This window comes from Podarcis filfolensis, assembly GCF_964270895.1.
Source record: "Podarcis filfolensis genome assembly, chromosome: 16".
NCBI lineage: Eukaryota > Metazoa > Chordata > Lepidosauria > Squamata > Lacertidae > Podarcis > Podarcis filfolensis.
Window position 1 is genome coordinate 8,408,945 of NC_139620.1, and position 26,448 is coordinate 8,435,392.

At 49.4% G+C, this 26,448-nt stretch overlaps 1 protein-coding gene across 2 annotated transcripts; it reads left to right on the forward strand.

The window, feature by feature from the left end:
- Nucleotides 1–1,829: 1,829 nt before the first annotated feature.
- AQP10 (aquaporin 10) lies at nucleotides 1,830–25,873 on the forward strand. 2 transcript variants are annotated; one of them, XR_014542668.1, is made up of 7 exons: nucleotides 1,830–2,124; nucleotides 11,533–11,659; nucleotides 16,532–16,669; nucleotides 17,541–17,659; nucleotides 18,567–18,784; nucleotides 20,423–21,711; nucleotides 25,723–25,873. XR_014542668.1 is itself a non-coding variant. In XM_083591504.1 (6 exons), the coding sequence occupies exons 1-6, from the start codon at nucleotides 2,020–2,022 to the stop codon at nucleotides 20,697–20,699; spliced, it is 984 nt and encodes a 327-aa protein (XP_083447630.1). In that variant the 5' UTR covers nucleotides 1,830–2,019; the 3' UTR covers nucleotides 20,700–21,997. The 2 variants fall into 2 exon arrangements, 1 of the variants encoding a protein (XP_083447630.1); XM_083591504.1 differs by lacking the exon at nucleotides 25,723–25,873 and having other exon boundaries at nucleotides 20,423–21,997.
- Nucleotides 25,874–26,448: the final 575 nt, after the last annotated feature.

A 26,448-nucleotide genomic window follows, 5' to 3' on the forward strand; every position in this document is an offset into this window, starting at 1 on the left:
ATGGAGAGGTGTCCCTGTGAGGAAAAGTTGCAATGTTTGGGACTTTATAGTTTAGAGAAAGGGCAGGTAAGCGATGGCACGATAGAAATTAACAAAATTACACCATGCATGGAGAAAGTAGATAGAGAGACGTTTTTCTCCTTCTCTTCTCATAACACTAGAATGTAAAAAAAAATTAAAAATGTATATCATAAAAAATACACCCAAGCGGTTTATTGCAATAAAAGCATAAAACTGTACAATAAAACCATTAAAGAGTCAAAAACTGTTGGAAGAGTCAATACAGATAAGAGATAAAATTGTTAAACTGTGGGACTCACTGCCACAAGAGGCAGTGATGGCCACTAACCCAGATAGCTTTCAAAGAGGATTGGACAAATTCATGGAAACTGTCTTCATGGCTTCTAGTTACAGCTGCTGTGCTCTTTTTGATGACCTGGGACTCGGGCTCGGAACCAGAGGAGTCTCACCGGATCCTTTGCCTCAGGCATCATCTGAACCAAGTCTGGGGCCTGATCCTGAAGAGTCCCAGTCTGCACAGGTTCCCCTGCAACAAGCACCAGCTGGGCTGAGTCAGGGGCCTGAGACTGCCCTGGCTCCAGATGTGGGGATTCCCTTGTTGCCTCCAGCTGGGCCATCACTTACAGCTGCTCCACTACCGGTTGGGTCAGGGGAGGCTGAGGCGGCCTCTGGGTCTAGTCACCCACCGACGTCTCCCGAGTTGCAGAGACTAAGGTCTGAGAGAAGGAGAGACCTGAGTACTCGCAGGAGGAGTGCTCGCCTTTGGGCAAAACAGGGAGGTGAGTCACCGGGGGATCAGGACCGGCCGTTACCCAGACAAAGATAAAAGGCTGACGGACCCTGCCCCAGGTTGCGGGAGCGACATTGCTGTATGCTAGATCCTGCCTGAGATCCTGTACAGTGGTACCTCAGGTTAAGTACTTAATTCATTCCAGAGGTCCATATTTAATCTGAAACTGTTCTTAACCTGAAGCACCACTTTAGCTAATGGGGCCTCCTGCTGCTGCCGTGCCGCCGGAGCACGATTTCTGTTCTCATCCTGAAGCAAAGTTCTTAACCTGAAGCACTATTTATGGGTTAGCGGAGTCTGTAACCTGAAGCGTATGTAACCCGAGGTACCACTGTACAGTCATACCTTGGATTAAAGTTGCTTCAGGTTGAGGGTTTTCGGGTTGCGCTCCGTGGCAACCCAGAAGTAACGGAACACGTTACTTCCGGTATTCGCCGCTCACGCATGCGCAGACGCTCAAAATGACGCCACGTGCATGCACAGAAGCGGCAAATTGCGACCTGTGCATGCGCAGACGCGTGTTGCATTCTGCTCTGGATGCGAACGGGGCTCTGGAACGGATCCCGTTCGCATCCAGAGGTACCACTGTACCTGTCCTTGCCGGGTTTCCTGCCTCGTGTCCTGTCTTGGCCCTATCGGACTGGCTTTTAGCAGAACCTTCGGATTGTGGACTGGTCCTGGACCACGTTTCACGGGTTACCCCCGGGCCCAGCACGCTCTTCCTCCACAGTTCGAGGCAGCGATACTTCTGAATACCAGTTTCTGGAAACCACAGGAGGGGAGAGGGCTTTTGGGTTCGAAACCTGCTTGAAGGTTTCCCACTGGGGCTTTTGTCTAGCGAGAACAGGGATGCTGGACAAGGAGGGGGCCTGATCCAGCTGGCTCTCTCTCTACGTTGTTGCAAGGGCACATGCAAAACTCCAGCACGGCCTCACCGTGCCAGTAGCACTGGCATATGGGTCAAGCACGCCTTTTCCTCCTGACAACAGGGGTCATAATTCCAACCTGGGGAGAGGCTGGAGCTGGAGGGATCCATGCCCTTTTTTCTCGCTTGCATACTGCCGTTCTCCCTTCTTACATAACTTCCCCGGGCATTTAAGCAACGAGTTCCGAGAATAATTAGTTATTATCACCGGTAGCCCGAGAGCAGCTACACACACATCTGTATTTCTGATCTGCCTTCGGAAAGCTTTCTCTCCCGGCTGGCGATGATTTACGCCCGCTTCTTAGCCAAAGCGCAAGCCTGCCTTCGTCTCCGCAGCCTCCTCCTCCGCCAGTGCCTCGCAGAGCTCCTGGGGGTCTTCATGTTGATCGTAAGTTGCAAATATTTGCTGGTTTTGGGGCGGGGGAAACAGTAGATGGCAAAGCACCTGTAGCTCAGGCGTAGGACATCTGTCTTGCATTCAAAAGGCCCCAGGTTCAGTCCAGTCAGGGCTGGGGAGAGGACCCCCACCCTGAATTAAGCCCTGGAGAGCCACTGCCAGTCAGTGTCAACAATGCTAAGCTAGAAGAAGTAGTCTGAGCTATGCTTACCAGATTTTTTTCAAGGAATCTAGGAGGTACTTTTTAAATATTTCATGCTTTATTATTTTAGGAAATGGGTTGCCCAGAGTTCTTGACCTTTTTAGGGGGGGAACCCCAAAGTTGTCAGGCATGCACCTGGACAAAAGGCAGGCAGATAAGTCCATCTAAGGTAAAGGTAAAGGGACCCCTGACCATTAGGTCCAGTCGTGGCCGACTCTCGGGTTGCGGCGCTCATCTCGCTTTATGAGCCAAGGGAGCCGGCGTACAGCTTCCGGGTCATGTGGCCAGCATGACTAAGCTGCTTCTGGCAAACCAGAGCAGCGCACGGAAACACCGTTTACCTTCCCACCGGAGCGGTACCTATTTATCTACTTGCACTTGACGTGCTTTCGAACTGCTAGGTTGGCAGGAGCAGGGACCGAGCAACGGGAGCTCACCCCGTCGCAGGGATTTGAACTGCCGACCTTCTGATCGGCAAGTCCTAGGCCCATCTACAAACACACAAATGCCCCCCTCCAAAGAGGTTTGGGGGGGAGACAGAGATTGAGTAAAGGCGCTCGATGGTCTTGGGAAAACAGACATTAAAACACACACACAAGGCTCCTTCTCTCTCTCTCTGTCTCGCAATGCAGAACAGCTCTTTTCTACAGTTCTCCTCTTCTTCACCGCCTGAGCACCCCCCCCCCAACTCAGGTGCACAGAGCCCGCAGCAGAAGAGCTCCACGGGCTCTTCTGTGGGCGGCTCTGCACGATTTCGGGGCGAGCGTCGATCGAGGAAGCGAGCCAGAAGGGAGCTCTCTGGCTCATGTCTCGGTTTAAATAGCCCCACCAGCCAGCAGATTGGCTGGCTGGGACTTTGACGTCACCAGGACTTCTGGTGCTGCTCGCTGCCATGGCACCCGCCATATTGCCTCACCAGAAGTCCCCAGGCATAAATCCGGGGACATCAATTAAAATCCGGGGACAGATTTTGTCCGGGGACAGATTTGTGAATCCGGGGACGTCTGGTAACCCTAGTCTGAGCTGGTAAGGTAAAGGGACCCCTGACCATTAGGTCCAGTCGTGACCGACTCTGGGGTTGCGGCACTCATCTCGCTTTACTGGCCGAGGGAGCCGGCGTACAGCTTCCGGGTCATGTGGCCAGCATGACTAAGCCGCTTCTGGCAAACCAGAGCTGCCGACGGAAACGCCATTTACCTTCCCGCCGGAGCGGTACCTATTTATCTACTTGCACTTTGACGTGCTTTCGAACTGCTAGGTGGGCAGGAGCTGGTACACGATCCCTATGTTGCAGAGAAGGGCTGGCGTTTGCTTAGCGGTAGAGCACCTGCTTTTTCCAGTTTCAAACCCTGAAAACTCCAGGCAGGGCTTGGAGACGCTCCCTGTCTGAAAACCCTGGAGAGCTGCTGCCTGCCAGTGTAGACCGTACTGAGCTAGATGGGCCCAATCGTCTCACTTGGAAGAAGGTGGCTTGCTATGTTCCTGTTTAAGTTTGACTTCTGTGTAGAGCTATGAGGGCTGGAACCATAGAACTGAAGAATTCGAAGGGACCCTGAGAGTCGTCTAGTCCAGCCCCCTGCAATACAGGAATTTCAGTTAGGTCATACTTGACAGATGGCCATCTGACCTCTGTTTAAAAACCTTCAAGGAAGGAGAGCCCACTGCCACCTTTAAAGGAAGTCCGCTCCACGGTTGAACAGCTCTTACTGTCAGAAAGTTCCTCCTGATGTTTGTGGCGATCACACACAGGGCCCCCGGACGTTTGACAGTCTATTGACCCTGTGCCGCCACTGCGATTGCTTTTTCCGCTGCCACCACCCCGTATCTCACGGGGTCACACGGAGTCCAGTCAGTTGTTAACATAAACAAATAATCAAGTTTATTTTTAAATGCAGGAACAAGCTTATGGTTACGGTTAATTTTTCTTGGCAGTTTCTTATTCTTAGTTCCTAACAACTCCAAACTGATTATTCCCAACTATCTATCTGACTCCACCTAACAATTCCTCTCACTCTCTCACAATACAACTCTACCAACCCACACCTAAATCTCCCTCTTCCTTCTTCAACTCCCAAACCTCAACTCTCAACTCAACTCAACTCCCAAACCTCACAATCTCATTTCTTGTAACTTGAAGCCATTGGTTTAGGTCCAAAGAGGAGAAAACAGGCTTGCTCCATCTTCCATGTGACAGTCCTGCAGATATCGAAAGATGGCTATCATATCTCCTCTCAGTCTCTACCAGGCTAAACATACCCAACTCCCTCAACCGTTCCTCATAAAGCCCTTGATCATCTTGGTTGTCCTCCTCTGCAATCTCCTTCTCAAATTGTGGCTCCCAGAACTGGGCCCAGGACTCCACGTGTGGCCTGACCAAGGCAGAATAGAGTGGGACTATTACTTCCCTTGATCTGGACACTCGACTTCTGTTGATGCAGCCTAGAATAGCATTAGCTTTTTTTGCTGCTGCATCACACTGTTGACTCATGTTCAGCTTGTGGTCTACTAAAACCCCTAGATCCTTTTCACTTGCCCACGGACTGTCTCGCCAGACTGTTGCATGCTCTAGTTATCTCCCACTTGGACTACTGCAATGCACTCTACGTGGGGCTACCTTTGAAGGTGACCCGGAAACTGTATTTAATCCAGAATGCGGCAGCTAGACTGGTGACTGGGAGTGGCCGCTGGGACCACATAACACTGGTCCTGAGAGATCTGCATTGGCTCCCAGGACATTTCCGAGCACAATTCAAAGTGTTGGTGCTGACCTTTAAAGCCCTAAATGGCCTCAGTCCTGCATACCTGAAGGAGCGTCTCCACGCCCATCGTTCAGCCTGGACACTGAGATCCAGCGCCGAGGGCCTTCTGGCGGTTCCCTCATTGCGGGAAGTGAGGTTACAGGGAACCAGACAGAGGGCCTTCTCGGTAGTGGTGCCCACCCTGTGGAACGCCCTCCCATCAGATGTGAAGGAAATAAGCAGCTACCCTATCTTTAAAAGACATCTGAAGGCAGCTTAGGGAAGTTTTTAATATTTAATGCTGTATTGTTTTTAACACTTGATTGAGAGCTGCCCAGAGTGGCTGGGGAAACTCAGCCCGATGGGCGGGGTATATATTATTATTATTATTATTATTATTATTATTATTATTATTAATTATCACTACTACTACTGGCAAGCCAGGTGTCCGCCATCTTATATTTGTGCAGCTGGTTCTTCCTGCCTAAGTGCAGAATCTGAACATTTGTCCCTATTGAAATCCATTTTGTTAGCTTGAGACCAGTTCTCCAATCTGTCAAGGCCACATCGAAACCCGATTCTGTCTTCAGTGGCATTGGCTACCCCTCCCAGTTTGGTACCATCTGCTTAGTTGATGAGCATCCCCTCTGTGCCTTCATCCAAGATGTTTATAAAGACATCAAAGGGCCCAGGACAGACCCCTGTGGCATGCCGCCATTGTCACTTTTCCCAGGATGATGGAGAACCATTCGTGAGCAGTCTTTGGGTTCTGTCAGTCAACCAGCTACAAATCCATCTTGCGGTTATCTCATCCAGTTCACATTTTACCAGCTTCTCTGCAAAAATATTATGGGGGACTTTATCAAAAGCCTAACTGAAATCAAGGTACACTTATGTCCACAGTATTCCTATGATCCACGAAACCTGTAATTATCAATAACAGAAACGAGATTCATGTGTCGTGACTTGTTTTTGAGAAACCCATGCTCCCGGCATCCTTTCCCGATTGCTCACCGACCAATTATCTGTTTAATTATCCGTTCTGGGATCTCCCCTGGTATCGGTGTCAAGATGACTAGTCAGTGCCGGCATGTCAGCTCCCTATCGCATCTTCCCATCTTTCCTACCTGAAACCTGACCTCCTAGAGCTCAGGCGCAGGTTGGCTTTTGCTGGGAGTGTAAATGATTTAGGTACAGGAGTCCACCATGACAACACACACACAACCAGCTCCCGAAACAGAATCCAAAACCGCAGCCCAGCGGATTCTCTGACTTCCTCCCTGCTAATCCATCACCAAATAAAAAGAAAACTTGAAGACCTTGTTATCACCCAGGAAACAATAGGAGTTCATCGGTTTAATTAAGTATTAATTAGGAAGATTAAGGTTTTTTTTATGTACGTAAATTTGCTTTTTCTTCTTTCTTTTTTTCTGTATTTTCTTCTTTTCTTGTTTCTTAATTGTTTTTTCTTTAATTTTCTTTTTGTAGTATGAGATTGTAAATTCTTTGTATAAGTGTGTAATTTAAATTAATAAAGATTATTAAAAAAAGGAGTTCATCGGTTGCCCTGGGTGATAGTAATGCTCTTGCTGCCGCATGCCACTGCAGGTTGGCAGGTTGGCTGTTTGCAACATCTGGATCTGAGTTCTGTCTCTGAAGACATGCTTTTAAGAATGGGGTTCCTGTCTGGCTACCTGTCATGCTTTGATGTCTTGCTGTTAATGCTGGACCCGCCTTCATGGGTAATGGGTGTTTAATTGCATTGCACCTGACCCTGGAGCGGGCGAGCCAGAGAGGCAAAGTTCAGGGTCCAAAAGGCTTGTTTTCCACCTCTTCTGGAATGCAAAAAATAGTTCTGGAGTTCAGGTTCCCTTGCTTGGAGCCCAGGGAGATAACCTGGGCTCTCCTCTCCTCATTTGAAATAGTAGTAGTAGCAGTAATAATAATAATAATAATAATAATAATAATAATAATAATAATAATAATTATTATTAATAGGCTCATCGCTAAGCCTCTCCACCCCATGCTCTTTACTCAGAAGTAAGCCCCCCCAATTTTGCTGGTGTGTAACAATGCGGTTGGCGCTGTGGTCTAAACCACTGAGCCTAGGGCTTGCCGATCAGAACGTCGGCGGTTCGAATCCCCACGACGGTGGTGAGCTCACGTTGTTCGGTCCCTGCTCCTGCCAACCTAGCAGTTCAAAAGCATGTCAAAGTCAAGTAGATAAATAGGTACCACTCTGGCAGGAAGGTAAACGGTGTTTCCGTGCGCTGCTCTGGTGTGCCAGAAGCGGCTTTGTTATGCTGGCCACATGACCCGGAAGCTGTCTGTGGACAAACGCCGGCTCCATCGGCCTGAAAGCCAGATGAGCGCGGGTTGGCCACTAGGTGGCGCATCGGAAGATGGCTGACAATAACATCTCTCCGACCCATATGAGGTAATTTGGAGGCTATGATGGGGGTAATTAGCCTCCTTAACCCCCCACCAGGATTGTGGGGGGGACGGCCCTTGCCTGCTGTGCCCTATACCACTCCCGAATTTGTGGGGGTGGGGGCACTAGGCACAAAGCCCTCCTGTGGGATTCCGGCACTCCTGGACGCCGTCCCTGATTCGCGCCGCTAGTTGCAAGCATCTTCAAAAGAAACAATTTGGACGAGATAAATTGCACATGCTTCAAGGAAAAAGGGGAGTAAAGACTGCTGACAGAAGAGATCTCTGATAACAAGACAAGAATAAAATATGAGAAGATACGTCAAGATACGGTACGACAAATGACTGAGGGGGGAGGGGGAAAAACCCTGCCTTCCTTTTTCTTATGTGATTTAACAAGAATCCCCTCCCCTAATGAGTCAGAAACTAAGGACTTAAGCTGTGGATTTAAGGCTGTGTGGAGATAAACTTTCGAACCAAAGCAATGTTTCAAGATGAAGCTGGAAAGCTAAGAGTTTTGGAATGACGCAGTTAAAAATGCCGTCGCCATTTTGGGAGGCATTGTTGGAGCTCTTGGGTCTGGGAGGAGAAAGAGAGAAATAGAGTTGTTTACATATCGTGGATCAACTTCTCGGTGGGACTTAAGAGCGACAAATGCCAAATTTATGATGGAAAGAGCGATGCTATCTACGAAGGAGATATATGGAAACCATCTGGACTTAGTGGAGGAACGGGAAATCCACACAGGATTATTATTTTGCTTATCGGTTTAAGGAGACTAACAGAAGAGATCGTAAAGGAAAAATAGAAATTATATGAACAAGATATGATGTGGAATGGGACTGATTTGGACATTAACGCAGTAATAAGAAGATGATTTGAATCCCCCTTTGGATCTTGAAGTACGGGTTCCCCCAACAAAATTTAAAAATTTGGCTTTGTAATTTGGAATTATGTGATGTGATTTAATTTGATGTGATTGGCCAGTTAATAAAAATTATTTAAAAAAGAAAGAAAGCCAGATGAGCGCTGCAACCCCAGAGTCGTCCGCAGCTGGGCTTAACGGTTAGGGGTTCCTTCACCTTCACCTTCACCTTCACCTTCCTTGTCAGCGACTGCACTCCTCAGATTCATTTTTTTGCACGGCTTCTCCTAATAGGTGCATTTTGAAAGCTTTAATTTTGGAGCGGTGGTTTGTCTGGGATTTTGAAAGATACAAGTTCCTATACCGTTTCGGAGCATTCAGACTGATCAGTTTGACTGGAAATACCAAATCCTGCCCCATGCTTGCCCCACGACCAGTGTTCCGATGGGTTGGCAGTGACAGTTGGAGGATGAGTGGCAGTCAAGTGGATTGAGGTTGAATCCTGACAAGACAGAAGTATGATTTCTGGGAGACAGGGGACTCCCTAGCCCTGATGAAATGATTTGACGTTTGGATGACATCGGAAGGCAGAGCTGTTCAGAGAAGATTTTAATGGTTGATGTTTTAGTGTGTTTTGTTGGGAGAAGCCCAGAGTGGCTGGGCCGACCCGGTCAGATGGGTGGCATATAAATAATAAAATTATTATCATTTATTACGGGCTCCGTAGGGTGCAACTTCCAACACTCCTCCCTCTAGGTACATTTTTATCACTTTGCCAGCTGGCAACCAAAATCCAGGACCCCATGATAGCCCAGTGGTGGTGAACCTATGGCACGCTTGCCAGAAAGGGCACCCAGAGCCCTCTCTGTGGTCACGTGCGCCGTCGCCCTAGCAGAGCCATAGCTTCCGTGCCGGGGCTGGCACTAGGGCCTGGCGAGCGAGCGAGAGGCTGAGCAGACTTTTGATGTGCCAGGGCCTCTTGCCAGTCTGTTTTTTCTACTCGGGAGTAAGCCGCCTTGAGTTCAGCAGGGCTTAACTCCCAGGTCAGTAAGCAACCTAAAAAGGGGTTTACATGTTCGCTGGGCTTTCTTGCGGAAGCCAACAAGAGAAATTCATTCCGTGGAGGCTGCAATCAAACAGCAGCCAAGGAAATGGCAAAATAATAATAATAATAATAATAATAATAATGGATGGGACCCCTGACCGTTAGGTCCAGTTGTGACTGACTCTGGGGTTGCGGTGCTCATCTTGCTTTATTGGCCGAGGAAGCCGGCGTACAGCTTCCGGGTCATGTGGCCAGCATGACTAAGCCGCTTCTGGCGAACCAGAGCAGCGCACGGAACCGCCGTTTACCTTCCCGCCGGAGCGGGACCTATTTATCTACTTGCACTTTGATGTGCTTTCGAACTGCTAGGCTGACAGGAGCAGGGACTGAGCAACAGGAGCTCACCCCATCGCGGGGATTCGAACCGCCGACCGTCTGATCGGCAAGTCCTAGGCTCTGTGGTTTAACCCACAGCGCCACCTGCATCATAATAATAATAATAATAATACCCTGTCCATCTGGATGGGTTTATTTATTTTTATTTGTATGTGCACACGCAGACAATCATTATTATCTCATATTAAAAACTGGGAGAGGGAGGTTCTTCGTACACTCCTCCAGGGTACACTAGTGGCCAAAATTGTGGAACCTTCTGGAAAAAAATGTATTTCCGAGGTTTGATGGCTCATTAACTCCACTTTGTTTTGGAGTAATACCTGTGCAATTCTTTTTCCTGTGGGGACACAGGGGGACGCATACCCCTAAACATTTTGCGAATTTAACGGGAGAAGAAATTCACTGTCTTTATTTTCCCCATATTGAACTGTATTTATTTTCCCCCGGTGGTGATTTTCTTGAGCCAAAACGAGAGTACCCCTAAACATTTTTTTAAGAAAGAAAGCACTGAGTTATGCCATAAAGTTATATACCGATGAAAAGATAATTTAATGAAGAACGTAATGCAGTAGCTTTTATGAAGGATTATTTATTACAACAGCAGTCATGAAGAAGAAACGTGAAACACACGGGGGGGGGGGAATGAGATATACAGGTTAAATTCCCATGTTGGCACTTGGTGATCAATAAGTGGGTTTGGGGCTGCAGTTTGGGCACTCGGTCTCTGTTAACCGAAAAATCCAAGGGCTCCCTTGGACAAAAACAAAGACACCAACCAGGATAACTTGGAGCAAAACAAAAAAATTTTGTTTTGGAGCAAACAAACTTGGAGCAAAACAAAAAAACAACACGGCTACCTATCTGTAATTGGAGCAAAACAGCAGCCTGTAGGCCTGGCCTTTATTAAATACTGTCGCGACAGGACTCCCACCCGCAACAAGATGAAGCAAAATGGAAGCCCAGAACAAAAGACCCCAACTTTTATTAGTTACTAATTCCCCAAACTGCACCCCTAAGACTACATCACAACTACATCACAAAAAGGAGGGGCTGAGGGAGGAGTTGTGGTGGTAACCTGAGTGTCCTGTCACCTGGCTGGTTCCCCCTTTCCCCCTCCCCATGAGTACTTTCCAGGTGACAGAGGGGAGTTTGCAGTTTCCTGCCCCCAGAGGGAAGAGCTGATCATTGTCCTTTGTTCCAGTCCATGCTGAATCCACTCCCATATGCAAGTTCTTTGTGATCTTGATGGTCTTCTGTCTAGGACCATCAGGGCTGGCATAGCAACTGGGCAGGGCTCCTGTGTATGTGCTGGTATGCTCAAGGGATTATGGCTGGCCTGTATCAAACCTTCCCCATTTTGTAGTCCTTCCTTCATGGAGTAAAATAAAAGTGGAACAGTGCAGATCCGATGTATGGTTGATTTTCTATGAATTTATAACAGAAGCATAGCGTATGTAGTGTGTGAGTGTGTGTGTGAAGTTTGTACAAACTGAATGATTGGGGGGGGGTGTTTCCTGCGACATCTCTAAAAGTTTCGCTATCGCTGCCATAGCCCATCGCTTCCACCCCATAACCATCAGAAAATGGAAGCTGATTGGCGCCAGGGCAAACAGGGACCACCCAGAAGGGACAACGTGGGCATGATGTAGGAGTGTTGACCCAGCGCAAAGATTCTCCCAAAGGTCTTTTCCCCTATTTTTTTTTCTCTCTCTCTCTTTCCCAGGTGATTACTCTGAGTGCATCTGCGCAGGCCACCACCAGCGAAGGGACGAAGGGTGGCTATTTCAGCTCAGCCCTGGCAGGCGGAATTGCTGTGATGGTAGCCATCCATGTTTCGGGAGGAGTTTCCGGTGAGAAAGGGGAGGTTATCTTGTGCACGGGCCCCGGGGATGGGGCAGGCACTTGGTCCAGGCTTCGCTCAAAATTTGGGGCAATTGTGGGGGAGAGATGCAGTGTTTATCTCCTTATAAAAAGGTAAAGGGACCCCTGACCATTAGGTCCAGTTGTGGCCGACTCTGGGGTTGCGGCACTCATCTCACTTTATTGGCCGAGGGAGCCGGCGTACAGCTTCCGGGTCATGTGGCCAGCATGACTAAGCAGCTTCTGGCGAACCAGAGCAGCACACAGAAATGCTGTTTACCTTCCCGCCGGAGCGGTACCTATTTATCTACTTGCACTCTGACGTGCTTTTGAACTGCTAGGTTGGCAGGAGCAGGGACCGAGCAACGGGAGCTCACCTGTCACCGGGATTAAAACCGCCGCCCTTCTGATCGGCAAGTCCTAGGTTCTGTGGTTTAACTCACAGCGCCACCCGCGTCCCCACTATCTCCTTATAAATCCTTTTTAAAAAAGCAGCAGCAGCAGCAGCAGCAAATTTCATAGTTTCTTTTGTTTTGCAAAGGCCAGGGCACAAATTAAGCCTGGTGAAATCTGAGCAGTGCTGGATTTATGTATAAGCTAAACAAGCTATAGCTTAGGGCCCCACTCTCTTGGGGGCCCCCAAAAAAATTTAAAGGAAAAAAACAACTGGATGTACATTTCCAAAATATAAGATAAAAAAGAAATAAAATAAAACCTACATACAGCAACATTGGCAAATGGCTTTAGATACCTATGAGGTCCCTAAATTACCTTATAGCATATATTCAACACAAAAAACAATAACAATTTGTTGTTGACATAAAACGGCCCGTTGCCTTCAGTAGCTTAGGGCCTCATCAAACCTAAATCCAGCCCTGAATCTGAGGCGCAGAATACAGTGTTGAACTCAGGCTGCAGCTTCCTGATCATAGTGGCTTTCTATCTGTTTTGTTTTTGAATATGCAAGTTGCTAGTCCTTAGTGTTGGAAAAAAAATTAGGCTTGAAACTGTGCGGGTTAGAAAGATTACAAGCAGAAAACCTACCTCTGTGGCGCTTTCTGAAACAATACCATAGCCAAGACACGACCATCCTTCGAAATTCTCTGCCTGTCTCTGAATTTTGTATATGAATTTTGTATATGATTTCGCCTGATAGAGACATCTTTTTCAATATGGATAAATATTTTTATTCAAAGGTTTTCAAAATATGCAAGTATCCGCCAACACTTCTCCGATGAAAATAGGGATGTCCCATTCCATAATGATAATTTTACTATTTATACACATCCTACTGGTTTGCTTCAGCCACTCTGGGCAGCTTCCAACATAAGAACATAATTAAACATTAAACATAAAAAATCAAAAATCTTCCCTATACAGGATTGCCTTCAGACGACTCGGGGGTCAGATAACTCCATACCCTCCAACATTTCTCCGGTGAAAATAGGGACATCCTAAGGAAAAGTGGGACATTCCAGGATCAAATCAAAATGGCTTCTCTAAATCAGGGACGTCCCTGGAAAATGGGGACATTTGGAGGGTGTGTCCATAGTAACAAACAATAAGCAGATTCACAACGCAGCTGTTGCAATAATGAACAATGGAAAGTCAAGCGTATCAACTTTAAAGACTCCCTCCGAAAAGTACCATGGGCTGATGGAGGAGTTATAGTTCGGCTAGATTTATTCACGTAAGAAATTAAAGCAACACTGTATATTGTCAAAGTCATCTTCTTCGTTTTTTATCCTTTGGAGACTTTCATCTTAACAAAGACATCTTTGCAGAACCACCTTCCCTAACGTGCTATTATATGCACGTTTTATCCAGGTGTATACGGGACGCGGGTGGCGCTGTGGGTTAAACCACAGAGCCTAGGACTTGCCAATCAGAAGGTCAGCAGTTCGAATCCCCGTGACGGGGTGAGCTCCCGTTTCTCGGTCCCTGCTCCTGCCAACCTAGCAGTTCGAAAACACGTCAAAGTGCAAGTAGATAAATAGGTACCGCTCCGGCGGGAAGGTAAACGGCGTTTCCGTGCGCTGCTCTGGTTCGCCAGAAGCGGCTTAGTCATGCTGGCCACATGACCCGGAAGCTGTACGCCGGCTTCCTCGGCCAATAAAGCAAGATGAGCGCCGCAACCCCAGAGTCGACCACGACTGGACCTAACGGTCAGGGGTCCCTTTACCTTTACCTTACCCCTGTGTATGCGTTTTTGTACACGCGGCTTGGCTGCATTGCAAAATGTGGCGAAGCACAAACTTCAAAAGGATGGCTGCGTCCCAGCTTCCTGCATTGTTTCAGAAAATGCAAGTTGTTTAAGACCCGCATCAGATTTCTTCTCTGTCACTTATGGGGATGCTTGCTGGAGATTGGGCTGCTCCTGCTTCCCCGGTCCTTCCTCTGAAAAGACCCCACCTTCCAGACCTGGGGAAGCCACGTGAAGGTGCTTGCCAAAGATTTATTCTCCGGGGATTGCTTTCTGTCGACTGCAAGCTCCTTATCGCCTCTGGTCCCTTTTATCTCTGCCAACCTTAGCTCCTGGAGCTATGACTCAGCCACCTTATGACCAGCTACCGGCAGTTATTATTAACCCTGATAGATCAATGGAGCCTCCATGGCCAGTGGCAGTGTATCTGCTGAGGCTCTGGTGCAGGGAACAAACACTTGGGTTTCCTTAGTCTCAGTTTTGCCCCTTGTAGAACTCGGAAGGGAGGAGGAGGAGGAGGAGGAGGATGGGGCAAATCTAGAATCAGGTGGCCCTGCCTGTCATTGGCTCTGGCGCCACCTGCTGTTAGGCTCCCTGCCTTCCGCCCTACCAGTCTCCAATGGGCACTAGTTTTTGACATGCTTAGTTCTCTCTGCCTGGGGCTGATTTGCACCACTACTCAGAAGAAGAGGTGAGTGTAGTATTATCTATACCATGGGTAGGCAAACTAAGGGCTGGGGGCCGGATCGGGCCCAATCGCCTTCTAAATCCGGACCACGGACAGTCCGGGAATCAGCATGTTTTTACATGAATAGAATGTGTCCTTTTATTTAAAATGCACCTCTGGGTTATTTGTGGGGCATAGGAATTCGTTCATTCCCCCCCCCCGCCCAAAATATAGTCCAGCCCCCCCACAAGGTCTAAGGAACAGTGGACCTGTATAGGCCTGAAACGATGGGTGAACTCTCACAAGCGGAGAGGTGTCTACCCCTCACAGAGCTACAATTCAGAGTGCTCTGAACAAACTGTGGTTCTCAGGATTCTTTAGGGGGAATAAAAAGGTAGAAGGTAAAGGGACCCCTGATCATTAGGTCCAGTCGTGACTGACTCTGGGGTTGTGGCGCTCATCTCGCTTTATTGGCCGAGGGAGCCAGCGTACAGCTAGTGCCCATTGGAGACTGGTAGGGCGGAAGGCAGGGAGCCTAACAGCAGGTGGCGCCAGAGCCAATGACAGTCAGGGCCACCTGATTCTAGATTTGCCCCATCCTCCTCCTCCTCCTCCTCCTCCTCCTCCTCCTCCTCCTCCTCCTCCTCCCTTCCGAGTTCTACAAGGGACAAAACTGAGACTAAGGAAACCCAAGTGTTTGTTCCCTGCACCAGAGCCTCAGCAGATACACTGCCACTGGCCATGGAGGCTCCATTGATCTATCAGGGTTAATAATAACTGCTGGTAGCTGGTCATAAGGTGGCTGAGTCATAGCTCCGGGAGATAAGGTTGGCAGAGATAACAGGGACCAGAGGCGATAAGGAGCTTGCAGTCGACAGAAAGCAATCCCCGGAGAATAAATCTTTGGCAAGCACCTTCACGTGGCTTCCCCAGGTCTGGAAGGTGGGGTCTTTTCAGAGGAAGGACCGGGGAAGCAGGAGCGGCCCAATCCCCAGCAAGCATCCCCAGTGGCGTAGCGTGGGTTGTCAGCACCCGGGGCAAGGCAAGTAATTTGCGCCCCCTAACCCGTGGATTTGCGCCCCCTAACCCATGGATTTGCCCTAACCCCAGATGTTGCGCCCGGTGCGGCCGGCCCCCCCTGCACCCCCCACGCTACGCCACTGAGCATCCCCATAAGTGACAGAGAAGAAATCTGATGCGGGTCTTAAACAACTTGCATTTTCTGAAACAATGCAGGAAGCTGGGACGCAGCCATCCTTTTGAAGTTTGTGCTTCGCCACATTTTGCAATGCAGCCAAGCCGCGTGTACAAAAACGCATACACAGGGGTAAGGTAAAGGTAAAGGGACCCCTGACCATTCGGTCCAGTCGTGGTCGACTCTGGGGTTGCAGCGCTCATCTTGCTTTATTGGCCGAGGGAGCCAGCGTACAGCTTCCGGGTCATGTGGCCAGCATGACTAAGCCGCTTGTGGCGAACCAGAGCAGTCCATGGAAATGCCGTTTACCTTCCCGCTGGAGTGGTACCTATTTATCTACTTGCACTTTGACGTGTTTTCGAACTGCTAGGTTGGCAGGAGCAGGGACCGAGAAACGGGAGCTCACCCCATTGCGGGGATTCGAACTGCTGACCTTCTGATCGGCAAGTCCTAGGCTCTGTGGTTTAACCCACAGCGCCACCCACGTCCCTTTAGGGGGAATAATATGCTCTAAATATACAGTATGGTGTGTATGTGCAGCCTAAGTTCGTAGTCCTCATTGCTGCAAAGGACATGTGCAAAGTGCAATTTCAGAAGCGAGAGAACATACGGAACAGGATTTCAAACACGGGGGTCGGTAGAGCATGAGACTTGACCTCAGGGTTGTGCATTTGAGCCCCACATTGGGCTAAAAAGATTCTTGCATCGCAGGGGGGGGGTGGACTAGATGTCCCACACGGACCCTTCCAACTCCATGATTCTAGAATTCTACGATTCTCTCTCTCTCTGTCTTACAGGAGGGCACTTAAATCCAGCCTTTACGCTCACCATGTGTCTGCTTGGCCAGTGCCCCTGGTGGAAACTGCCCATCTTCTCTGTCATTCAGACTATGGGAGCCTTTTTGGGCGCAGGCACCGTCTACATGCTTTATTACGGTAACGTTATCTCCCAGAGTTTTCACAATGGGGAAAATAAGAGGCGCCTTTCTTGCCAAACTTCACAAGCTCGGCTTATGACACATTCCCCTGCCTCGCCGTGTCTGTATTCATTGACTCTGCCCAGCTCATCTTCTGCTGATGTAAAAGCCAATCTTTGGGTTAAAGATATACCAGATATACTAGAAAAGCCATAATCGCGCTGATAAGTTTGCTATTGACGCCCGAAAGCATTCCTTGGCAGCCGTAGGGTATGAAATTGCAAGCGGTGAGGCTCACTGCATATTTATTCATTTACTTAAAACGCTTCTGCCGTAGGAGCACGGGTAGGCAAACTAAGGCCCGGGGGCCAGATCCGGCCCAATCGCCTTCTAAATCCGGCCTGCAGGCAGAATCAGCATGTTTTTACATGAGTAGAATGTGTCCTTTTATTTAAAATGCATCTCTGGGTTATTTGTGGGGCATAGGAATTCGTTCATGTATTTTTTTTTCAAAATATAGTCCGGCCCCCCACAAGGTCTGAGGGACAGTGGACCGGCCCCCGGCTGAAAAAGTTTGCCGACCCCTGCGTAAGAACGATGACACGGAGCAGGGGAAAATCCCTGCCTGCAGGCTTTCAATCTAAAGAGACACAGCACAAAAGGAAAAAGGGATGAGGAGGGGAGAGGATGAACAAAAATGCAGTGGAATCAGATGTCGAAGTTACATGGTAGTCCTTATAATGACCAGTTGGGAATGTAAACTGGGCAGGAATCACATGAAGGTGGATTCTCAGCTGAACTGACGGAGCAGGTCTGCTGCTCTCCTTTCCCCCTTCGGCTTCTCTTCCTATAAAGCTAAGCCTCATGGCCACTGGCTTTTCTCTCTGCAGACGCCATCCACAGCTATAGCAACGGGACCCTTGCAGTCACCGGACCCCGTGAAACCGCCTCCATCTTTGCCACCTACCCAGCTCCCTACCTGTCGCTTGGCAACGGCTTCTTCGACCAGGTAGGGCCAGCCGTCTGTAGAACTCCCAGTGCTGCCCGGAGATGGAGGCATGCTTTGCTCAGGGCGATGCGTCCCATATGTCCAATTGCTCTGCCGCTGCTCCATTCATTTGCCGTGGCTCAGCGGTTAGAGCACCAGAAGGTTGCATGCAGAAGGTAACAGGTTCAATCCTGGCACCTCCAGGTGCAAAGTAATAGTAATAATAATAATAGTAATAATAATAATAATAATAATAATAATACAGTGGTACCTAGGGTTACAGACGCTTCAGGTTACAGACGCTTTCTTACCCCTTTCTAAAAAAGATTGACAGTCGTACCTCAGGTTACAGACGCTTCAGGTTACAGACTCCACTAACCCAGAAATAGTACCTCGGGTTAAGAACTTTGCTTCAGGATGAGAACAGAAATCGCATGGCGGTGGCGGGAGGCCCCATTAGCTAAAGTGGTACCTCAGGTTAAGAACAATTTCAGGTTAAGAACAGACCTCCGGAATGAATTAAGTTCTTAACCTGAGGTACCACTGTAATAATAATAATAATAATAATAATAATAATAATAATAATAATAATTTATTATTTATACCCCGCCCATCTGGCTGGGTTTCCCCAGCCACACTGGGCAGCTTCTAGCAAAATATTAAAATACAGTAATGCATCAAACATTAAAAGCTTCCCTAAACAGGGCTGCCTTCAGATGTCTTCTAAAAGTCAGATAGTTGTTTATTTCTTTGACATCTGGTGGGAGGGCGTTCCACAGGGAGGGGGCCACTACCAAGAAGGCCCTTCTCAGGCTGGTGCTGAGTCTCCGGTGCCTGGATAAACGAATAGGCTGGTCTCCGGTGGTTTCCGATGCCCCTGTGCTTTGGCTGATGTCCTGTCCTCCCTCCACCCTCTTCCCCTCATCAGGTCCTGGGCACCGGGGTGCTGATATTGAGCATCCTGGCCATTATCGACTCCCGCAACAGGCGCGTCCCACATGGACTGGAGCCCATCGCGGTGGGCTTGCTGGTCACTGCTCTCGGCTTGGCAATGGGAGCCAACTGTATGTGCGCCATCAACCCAGCCCGGGACCTGGGCCCACGACTCTTCACCTACCTGGCCGGATGGGGGCCTCAGGTGTTCAGGTGAGTGCGCGAGGGGCGAGGAAGTGGTGCCCAGTTGCATGTGTGTGCGTGTCAGGGACTGGGGAATGGTGGAGACCTTCTCCCCAGCCTGACCTTTCCAGAGAAGAAGGTGACAATTCAGAATTACTGCAGGGGGTTGAAGAAGGTCACAGCTCAGAGGCGGATGAGGGGGAAAGCTAAGAAATAATGGGAGAGGAGGAAGAAGAAGAAGCGCCAGAGGGGCGATAGCTGACGGACACGGTGTCTTTAGAAAGCATTCCAGACCCACTGTCATGGTGTGGTTCATGGGTGATTGAAGTCCCAGCAGGGGACGTCAGGACCAGGGGCAAGATGGCGGGGTGGGAGCAGGAACGGGGGTCCAGAAGCAGGAGTCAGGAAGCCAAGAGTCCGAGGGTCAGAGAGCAAGGAGTCACGAAGTCAGGGGTCCGAGGATCAAGAAGCACGGAGTCAAGGAGCCAAATGCAGCAAGGCAGGAAATGTGTTGCTGTGGTAAAGAGCCGAAGGGAAATGCTGACCCTATATCCCTTCCCGGCTCTTGCCACCAGGTGCTGTGAGTTACCAATCGGCCTCACCTGTGAGGCCATGCCTTGCCTCTTCAGAACAAACTTAGGAAGGCCCCAGTCCTGCAAAGTCCTATTGGTCACAGGGCCTGGCTCCTGCACGCACACCTGACACTAACCTTCTCCTAGAACCTGGCGAGCCTTAAAAGTAGGCGAGCAAAGAGCTCAAAGGCAGAGGGCACCTTTCAGGACCTGTAGTGGTGATGCGTGATGGGAGAGAGGGAGGGAGTGGAGACTCACTCGGAGCAATACCATTATTCCAAGAGGCTGCCTTTCCAAGCCCCTCTCTGTGAATATTGAATAAGAAGCAGTTGGTAAGGACTTTTCCCTGTCTTGGGGGTTGGATCATCTGCCACCTGACAACATACAAGGTCTCTTTGTGCTGATGAGCAGGGCAGGTAAAGGTAAAGGGACCCCTGACCATTAGGTCCAGTTGTGACCAACTCTGGGGTTGCGGCGCTCATCTCGCTTTACTGGCCAAGGGAGCCGGCATTTGTCCACAGACAGTTTTTCCGGGTCATGTGGCCAGCATGACTAAGCCGCTTCTGGCCAACCAGAGCAGCGCATGGAAACGCCGTTTACCTTCTCGCCGGAGCGGTACCTATTTATCTACTTGCATTTTGACGTGCTTTCGAACTGCTAGGTGGGCAGGAGCTGGGACCGAGCAACTGGAGCTCACCCCGTTGCGGGGATTCGAACCGCCGACCTTCTGATCGGCAAGTCCTAGGCTCTGTGGTTTAACCCACAGCACCACCCGCGTCCCTGAGCAGGGCAGAGCAATGGTCAATTTGGAGGGTCCACAGCCATGCCCCCTGTAGGGAGGTTTCCATATAAAGCCACTGCTGGGATAGCTCAGTCGGTATAGCATTAGGCTCTGAATCTCAGGGTTGTGGGTTCGAACCCACTTTGGGGGGAAAAATAAAAAAATTAATCCTGCATCGCAGGGGGTTGGACTGACGTGCAGGGTCCCTTCCAACCCTGCGATGCTATGATTCTGTGACACACTCACCTCCTTTCCAAATTGTCTCCGTACGGCTGCATCTCTGCCACCAGTCACAATTCTGCTTTATCTTTCCAGTGCTGGAAACTACTGGTGCTGGGTCCCGGTCGTGGCTCCGATGGTGGGGGCCACCATTGGGACGGCTCTGTATGAGCTCGGGGTGGAGTTTCACCACCTGCCGTCCCAGGACGAGGAAGAGACCTTGACCACCAAGAAGCATCACCCAGGGACGGAAAAGGATACGGAGATCTCGATTTATGCCGTGAATAAATACGCAGAGGATTGGACAGGCGGGAGCGCAGGCACCCCCCCGGACGGGGGGCATAACAAATTGGAAACTTCAAGTTCCTTTTAAAACGGGACAGGCGCCGGAAGAGGCGAAAGACTTAATCCTTTCGTTTTTATATACTATTGGATGGAGTTGTTGCTGTTGGTTTTACGACTGATGTAGGTCTCTGGGCGTGTGAATTCCACATAAAAGAGCGATGTTTTGGAATGACAAAGGACCGCTTTCCCCCATAGATTATGGTTACCAGACATCCCCGCTTCCTGGGGACAGTCACCGGATTTACAAATCAGTCCCCATACAAAATCCACTGAATCCCCGGATTCATTGAAAAAAATATATCTGGTAACCTTACCATAGATGAACTTTATCGCTTGCTAAAATCATCACCTGAGGTCGTGCGCAGAATGACTCCCACCTTTGGGGATTACACAATGGCAGCAACCAGAGACGGGGCCTTTTTTGTGGTGGCACCACTGCGGAACGACCACTCTTGAAGTATTTGCTCAGTGCCGACTCTTTTTATCGTATTGGGGGAGGAAGGCTCTATCCTACAGGGCAGGGGCTGCCGTGGTTCCACCCTAAAGAATTCTGGGAACTGTAGTTCTATTCCCTTCCCAGAGCAACATTTGACAGAGTGGTTCAGCAATTCATCCATCTTTGCAGTGAACTCTGGGAATTGTAGCTTTGTGAGGGGAGTCTCCAAACAATGTTCAGCAACCAGAGCAAACTACAGCTCCCAGAATTATTTGGGAGGAAGCCATGACTGTTTTAAGCGGTATTGTACGGCTTTAAATGTGTTTTGTGAATATGGCCTTAATACGCAGCGTTGCCTTTGCGGAACACGACAGGAAGGAGGATGGGGACGGAACTAGAATGAGTTGACTTAGCCACTCCTTGCCTCTGGCGCCACCTGCTGTCGGGCTCCCTGCCTTCCGCCTCACTAGCCCCAATGAGCGCCAGCCACCATTGGCTGGGGAAAGCTGTCAATCACCGTAGACCAAGAGGAAGTTGCGGCCTTCCTCCTATTACCATCAGCCGTAGCCAATAGGGCCAATGATCAGGGTTGATGGGAGTTGTAGTCCAGCAGGAGGGACGCAGGTTCCCCCCATTCCTGAGGCTAGACAATAGTGAGCTACATGGAGCAATGGTTTGCCTTGGCACAATGCAACTTACTTGACCTAATGCTGCTATGATGACTTGTGTTCTTTGTGTGTGTGTGTGTGTGTGTGTGTGTGTGTTCTGTTAATTTTATTCGATGTTTTCTTGCTGCTGTTCTGATGGATGAATTGTTTAAATGCTTTTTATCGACCGCTGTATTGTAACGAGATGAAAGGATGAAATAAAACGAAAAATGGTTTCTAAAATGCGTAGGGTGCTGGGAAAAGCCCTCTAACACAGAGGTGGGAAACTTGGCCCCACCCTGTACGTCCTTCAACTCCAACTCCTACCTTCCCTGACCACTGGCTCCCCAGCCCTGCTTTTTACCTCTGTGGGTACATTTAATATGTGATCCCTGATTGGTTGGGACAGGATTGTTCTAGGACAGTAGAAGAATCTGTTCCTGAGCTCCAACTCCCATCATCCCTGACCATTGGGCCACACTGCCTGGGGCTGATAGGAGTTGGAGTCCAACAGCTCCTGGACAGCCACAAGTTTCCCATCTCTGCTGTGACACTAAAGGCGTCTTAATTCTCTCCACCCTGTCAGGTTTTGGCTCTCTCAGGCGCCGCACTCTGTATATGCTCAGAGGTGCTCTGTGGTTATTAAACTGCATCTTTTAGAACCACATCCCAAAAGGGATTCCAAGGCTTAATCTGGGTGCAAGATGGAGACCAGGCTACATCATAGAGTGTGTCAGGTGGCAGAGACCGAGAGCCTTGCCATGGGAGGGTGAAGAAAAGTACCAACCTTTCTTCCAGAGCTGAATGGATGCACTCCACAGCTAGGTCGAAAAACTAAACTACCGCAGCGCCGGGTAGCGCCTTGAGAACCTGTCATTCTACTTAGCGACATAAGACATCAGGGGTTCCCCACCAAAGTCACACCCCAGTGAGGCTGCCGATTGAGGAATGGCAAATAGCAGCTCCACCCTGTGAGGTAGGCTTAGACTGACAGACAGTGGCTGACCCGAGGTCACTCAGGGTGCTTCATGGCTGAGTGGGAGGATTCGAACCCTGGTCTCTCCCAGCTCTGAATCCACTGGGCCACATTTGCTGTCAATTTTGTATGTGTGTGTGTGTTTGTGAGTGTGTGTGATGAAACCCAATGAAGTATATTCCTATACATATAGGAATGCAAGGCTGTCGTCGCACAGAGTCACAACCCCAGATTTGCATGAAGTCAGGGAGGGCAGGGTGGAGAGGAAGAGGAGGCAGCAGAGGGATGGATGAAACCGGGGTGGAAGGGCACAGAGGGGCTGGGAGGACACTGGAGTATGGTTACTAGACATCCCCGTTTTCCGGGGACAGTCCCCAGATTTACATATCTGTCCCCGGACAAAATCCGTCCTTGGAATGTCCCCGGATTTCATTTAATGTCCCCAGATTTATATTTTAAGTGTTATAGATTTATTAGTAGGGAATGAATGTTGCGTGATTGGTTCAATGGCACAAGACACATCATATGGGGACTTCCGGCGAGGCAAAATGGCAGGCGCCACGGCAGCGAGCAGCTCCTGAAGCCAGCCAGAGCCGACTGCGCTACCAGGCTGGCTCCAGGCTGCTGAGACTGCCGCTGCCACCACCACTGCCGAGAGGGAACCGGGGACGCCCGGCGCGTCAACTGGGGGAACCATTGACAGCCCCCTCCCGGCGACCCAAATCGAGCTGGGAGCGAGAGCGCCTGGCCACCCAGCCAACTGCCCAGTGGCGCTCCAGGGCTAGGAAAACCCCGGAGCCAACGCAGGGAGGAGGAGAAGGAAGAGAGAGAAAGAGGAAGGAGAAAAAAGAGGGGAGCCCTGACTTTGCTGCACCGCTGCCGCCACTTAGGAAAGGTAAGGGAGCACCGGGAGAGCAAGGACACGTGGCTGAGCCCAGGCCCGGCCCGAGCCTACTCCACGGCGGCTAGCGCTCCAAGAGAGCAGGCTGGGGCCCAGAGGAAGGCCATGCAACAGAGGTGTGATAGGAATTTTGAGGTCTTAGATATATGGTAATGTTCATAAGTGTACCAACCAAGCACGTACATAGATCAGCACAGGAAGACCGACCTGGAAACATTTTGATTCCCAAACTGAGCAAATGTCTGCAAGGTCAAAGTGGGAAACCTCCCCATCGTCTCTTTCCTCACAAATCCTGTCTTAAGGGCACATTTAAGATATGAACAGGGTGTGAGCCTGTGACATGGCCCAGGAACTAAGTATTTATCATTACAAAAGACTGGCCAGGCTCCCCAGGCAATCCAATCAAGTAAACTGCCAGACAGGAGATAAACAATGACAGGAGAAAAACAACATTCAAATTTCTGTTTTAGACCGCCTTTTCTGTGATGTAGGTATGATGTATCTGAGGGGTGGTCTTAGGTTACACCCCTTCTGTGATGTATGTATGATGTTTCTGGGGGTGGTCTTGATCTACAGGGTGGCAATTTCAAAAGTCTTTATAAGGCCTTGCGCGCCATTGTTCTGGGTTCCTCTTCTCTCCTGCGTGTGGTGAGTGGGGACCCTGTTGCAACAGATCAATAAAGATCAAGCTTACTAGCTGCTTTGCTTTTCAATATTCTCTAGTTGGCCTCTGTTATTTTCTCCTACCAATAGGGAACCTATGTAAGGACTCTATATGGGCTTTGGATACCCCATAAGGGAAAGGGGCAATTTTTGTTTACAACAGAGGAGACCACAGAAGAGAAGATATTACTTCTTATTTAAAAAATAATAATATTTTTTTAAATATTTTTTTTTTCTCTTAAAAAAAAAAAGTGTCCCCGGATTCTTTGAAAAAAATCTGGTAACCTTATGCTGGAGGCGGGGGCAAGGTGTAAGGAGAGAGACTGGAGACCTGGAAAGGCGGGTGGTGGGTTGCTGGGGGTGTGATGAGCAACAAGAAGAGGGGTAGCAGCCCCCAAGGTGTGTTCTGTGTATGGCTGGCAATGTTAACTTGGCACGGTGGAGCGTTCTTCTACAGAGATACAGGCTGGTGTGAGGCCAGGCTTGAAGTGTCTCTGTTTTTGCCCTCTTTCTTTCTGCTGGAAGAATCAGCTTATGCAGCCCCTCCTGGGAGCCAGGTAAGCGAAAAGAGGTTGCGGGAGGAGAAGACCCATTTAGCAGAGTGTACAGAAAGGGAACGTTCCAGACTGGAAACCCAAGAAGCTTCGTTGCAAGATTCTGCCGACAGCATGTCATTTCTTCATTTAAAACGCCTTTCGTCAATCGATATGCTCACCCCGCCGGAAGGCATAACGAGCGACAGCGTGTTAAAATTTGCAACCTTCCCAAATGAAAATAATAATACAATGAAGGAAACAAAACAAACCTCGCGTTTGCAAACCACAAGCAGCCAGGATTTTTGGGGGGGACACACGGACACTTTTTTAAAAAACCCAGAAAGGGTAGCCGAGTTTTACTCCGAGTAGACCCTGCTGCAGTTGACAGGTCTAAGTTAGTTATGCTCCTTAGCTCTCAGTGGCTCAAAGAGGTTTTTGCTCCAAAGGAAATGGTTTTTTCTGAGAGTCTTGGCTTGTTCCCAAAAGGACTGCCCACCAGGCAGGCGGCGTTTTGCGTTTCTGCCACTAGGGGCTGCCCTCGGATGGGCTTGTGAGCACATGCCAGTCAGTGGGCCCAGGAATGTTGGTTGGCAAGCTCTGGGCAAGGCCTGGCATGCCCTGGCAGTTCCTGAGGTCTAGGGCTGGGCCAGTGCCGAAGGGATCCTCCGAGGCACCCCAAACAGATCTCTGCCTCGCGATCAGCATTGACCCACTGGCTGAACTTGCTGGCGGGTATTTACGAAGATCATAGCCACTGGTCCTATCACCTCCTGGCAAATAGAAGGGGAAGAAATGGAGGCAGTGAGAGATTTTACTTTCTTGGGCTCCGTGATCACTGCAGATGGTGACAGCAGCCACGGAATTAAAAGATGCCTGCTTCTTGGGAGAAAAGCAATGACAAACCTAGACAGCATCTTAAAAAGCAGAGACATCACCTTGCCAACAAAGGTCCGTATAGTTAAAGCTATGGTTTTCCCAGTAGTGATGTATGGAAGTGAGAGCTGGACCATCAAGAAGGCTGATCGCCAAAGAATTGATGCTTTTGAATTATGGTGTTGGAGACTCTTGAGAGTCCCATGGACTGCAAGAAGATCAAACCTATCCATTCTTAAGGAAATCAGCCCTAAGTGCTCACTGGAAGGACAGATCCTGAAGCTGAGGCTCCAATACTTTGACCACCTCATGAGAAGAGAAGACACCCTGGAAAAGACCCTGATGTTGGGAAAGATGGAGGGCACAAGGAGAAGGGGACGACAGAGGATGAGGTGGTGGGACAGTGTTCTCGAAGCTACTAAAATGAATTTGACCAAACTCTGGGAGGCAGTGGAAGACAGGAGTGCCTGGCGTGCTCTGGTCCAGGGGGTCACGAAGAGTCGGACACGACTAAACGACTAAACAACAACATTTACGATTTACGACGCGTGTGATGGAGCCGTATGCGGCCCTTGGTGGAAATCCCGCCAGCCAAAGGCATGGGAAGAGCAGCAAGGCGGCAGCAGCTCCTTCAGAGTTCGGCTGACGAACAGGACATAGCAGAAACTGGCTGCTTCCTTGGAAAAGGGGCGCTTTTCATCAGTTTCAGAGCTCTCTAGAGTTTCAGAGCTGTGGGGCTGGCACT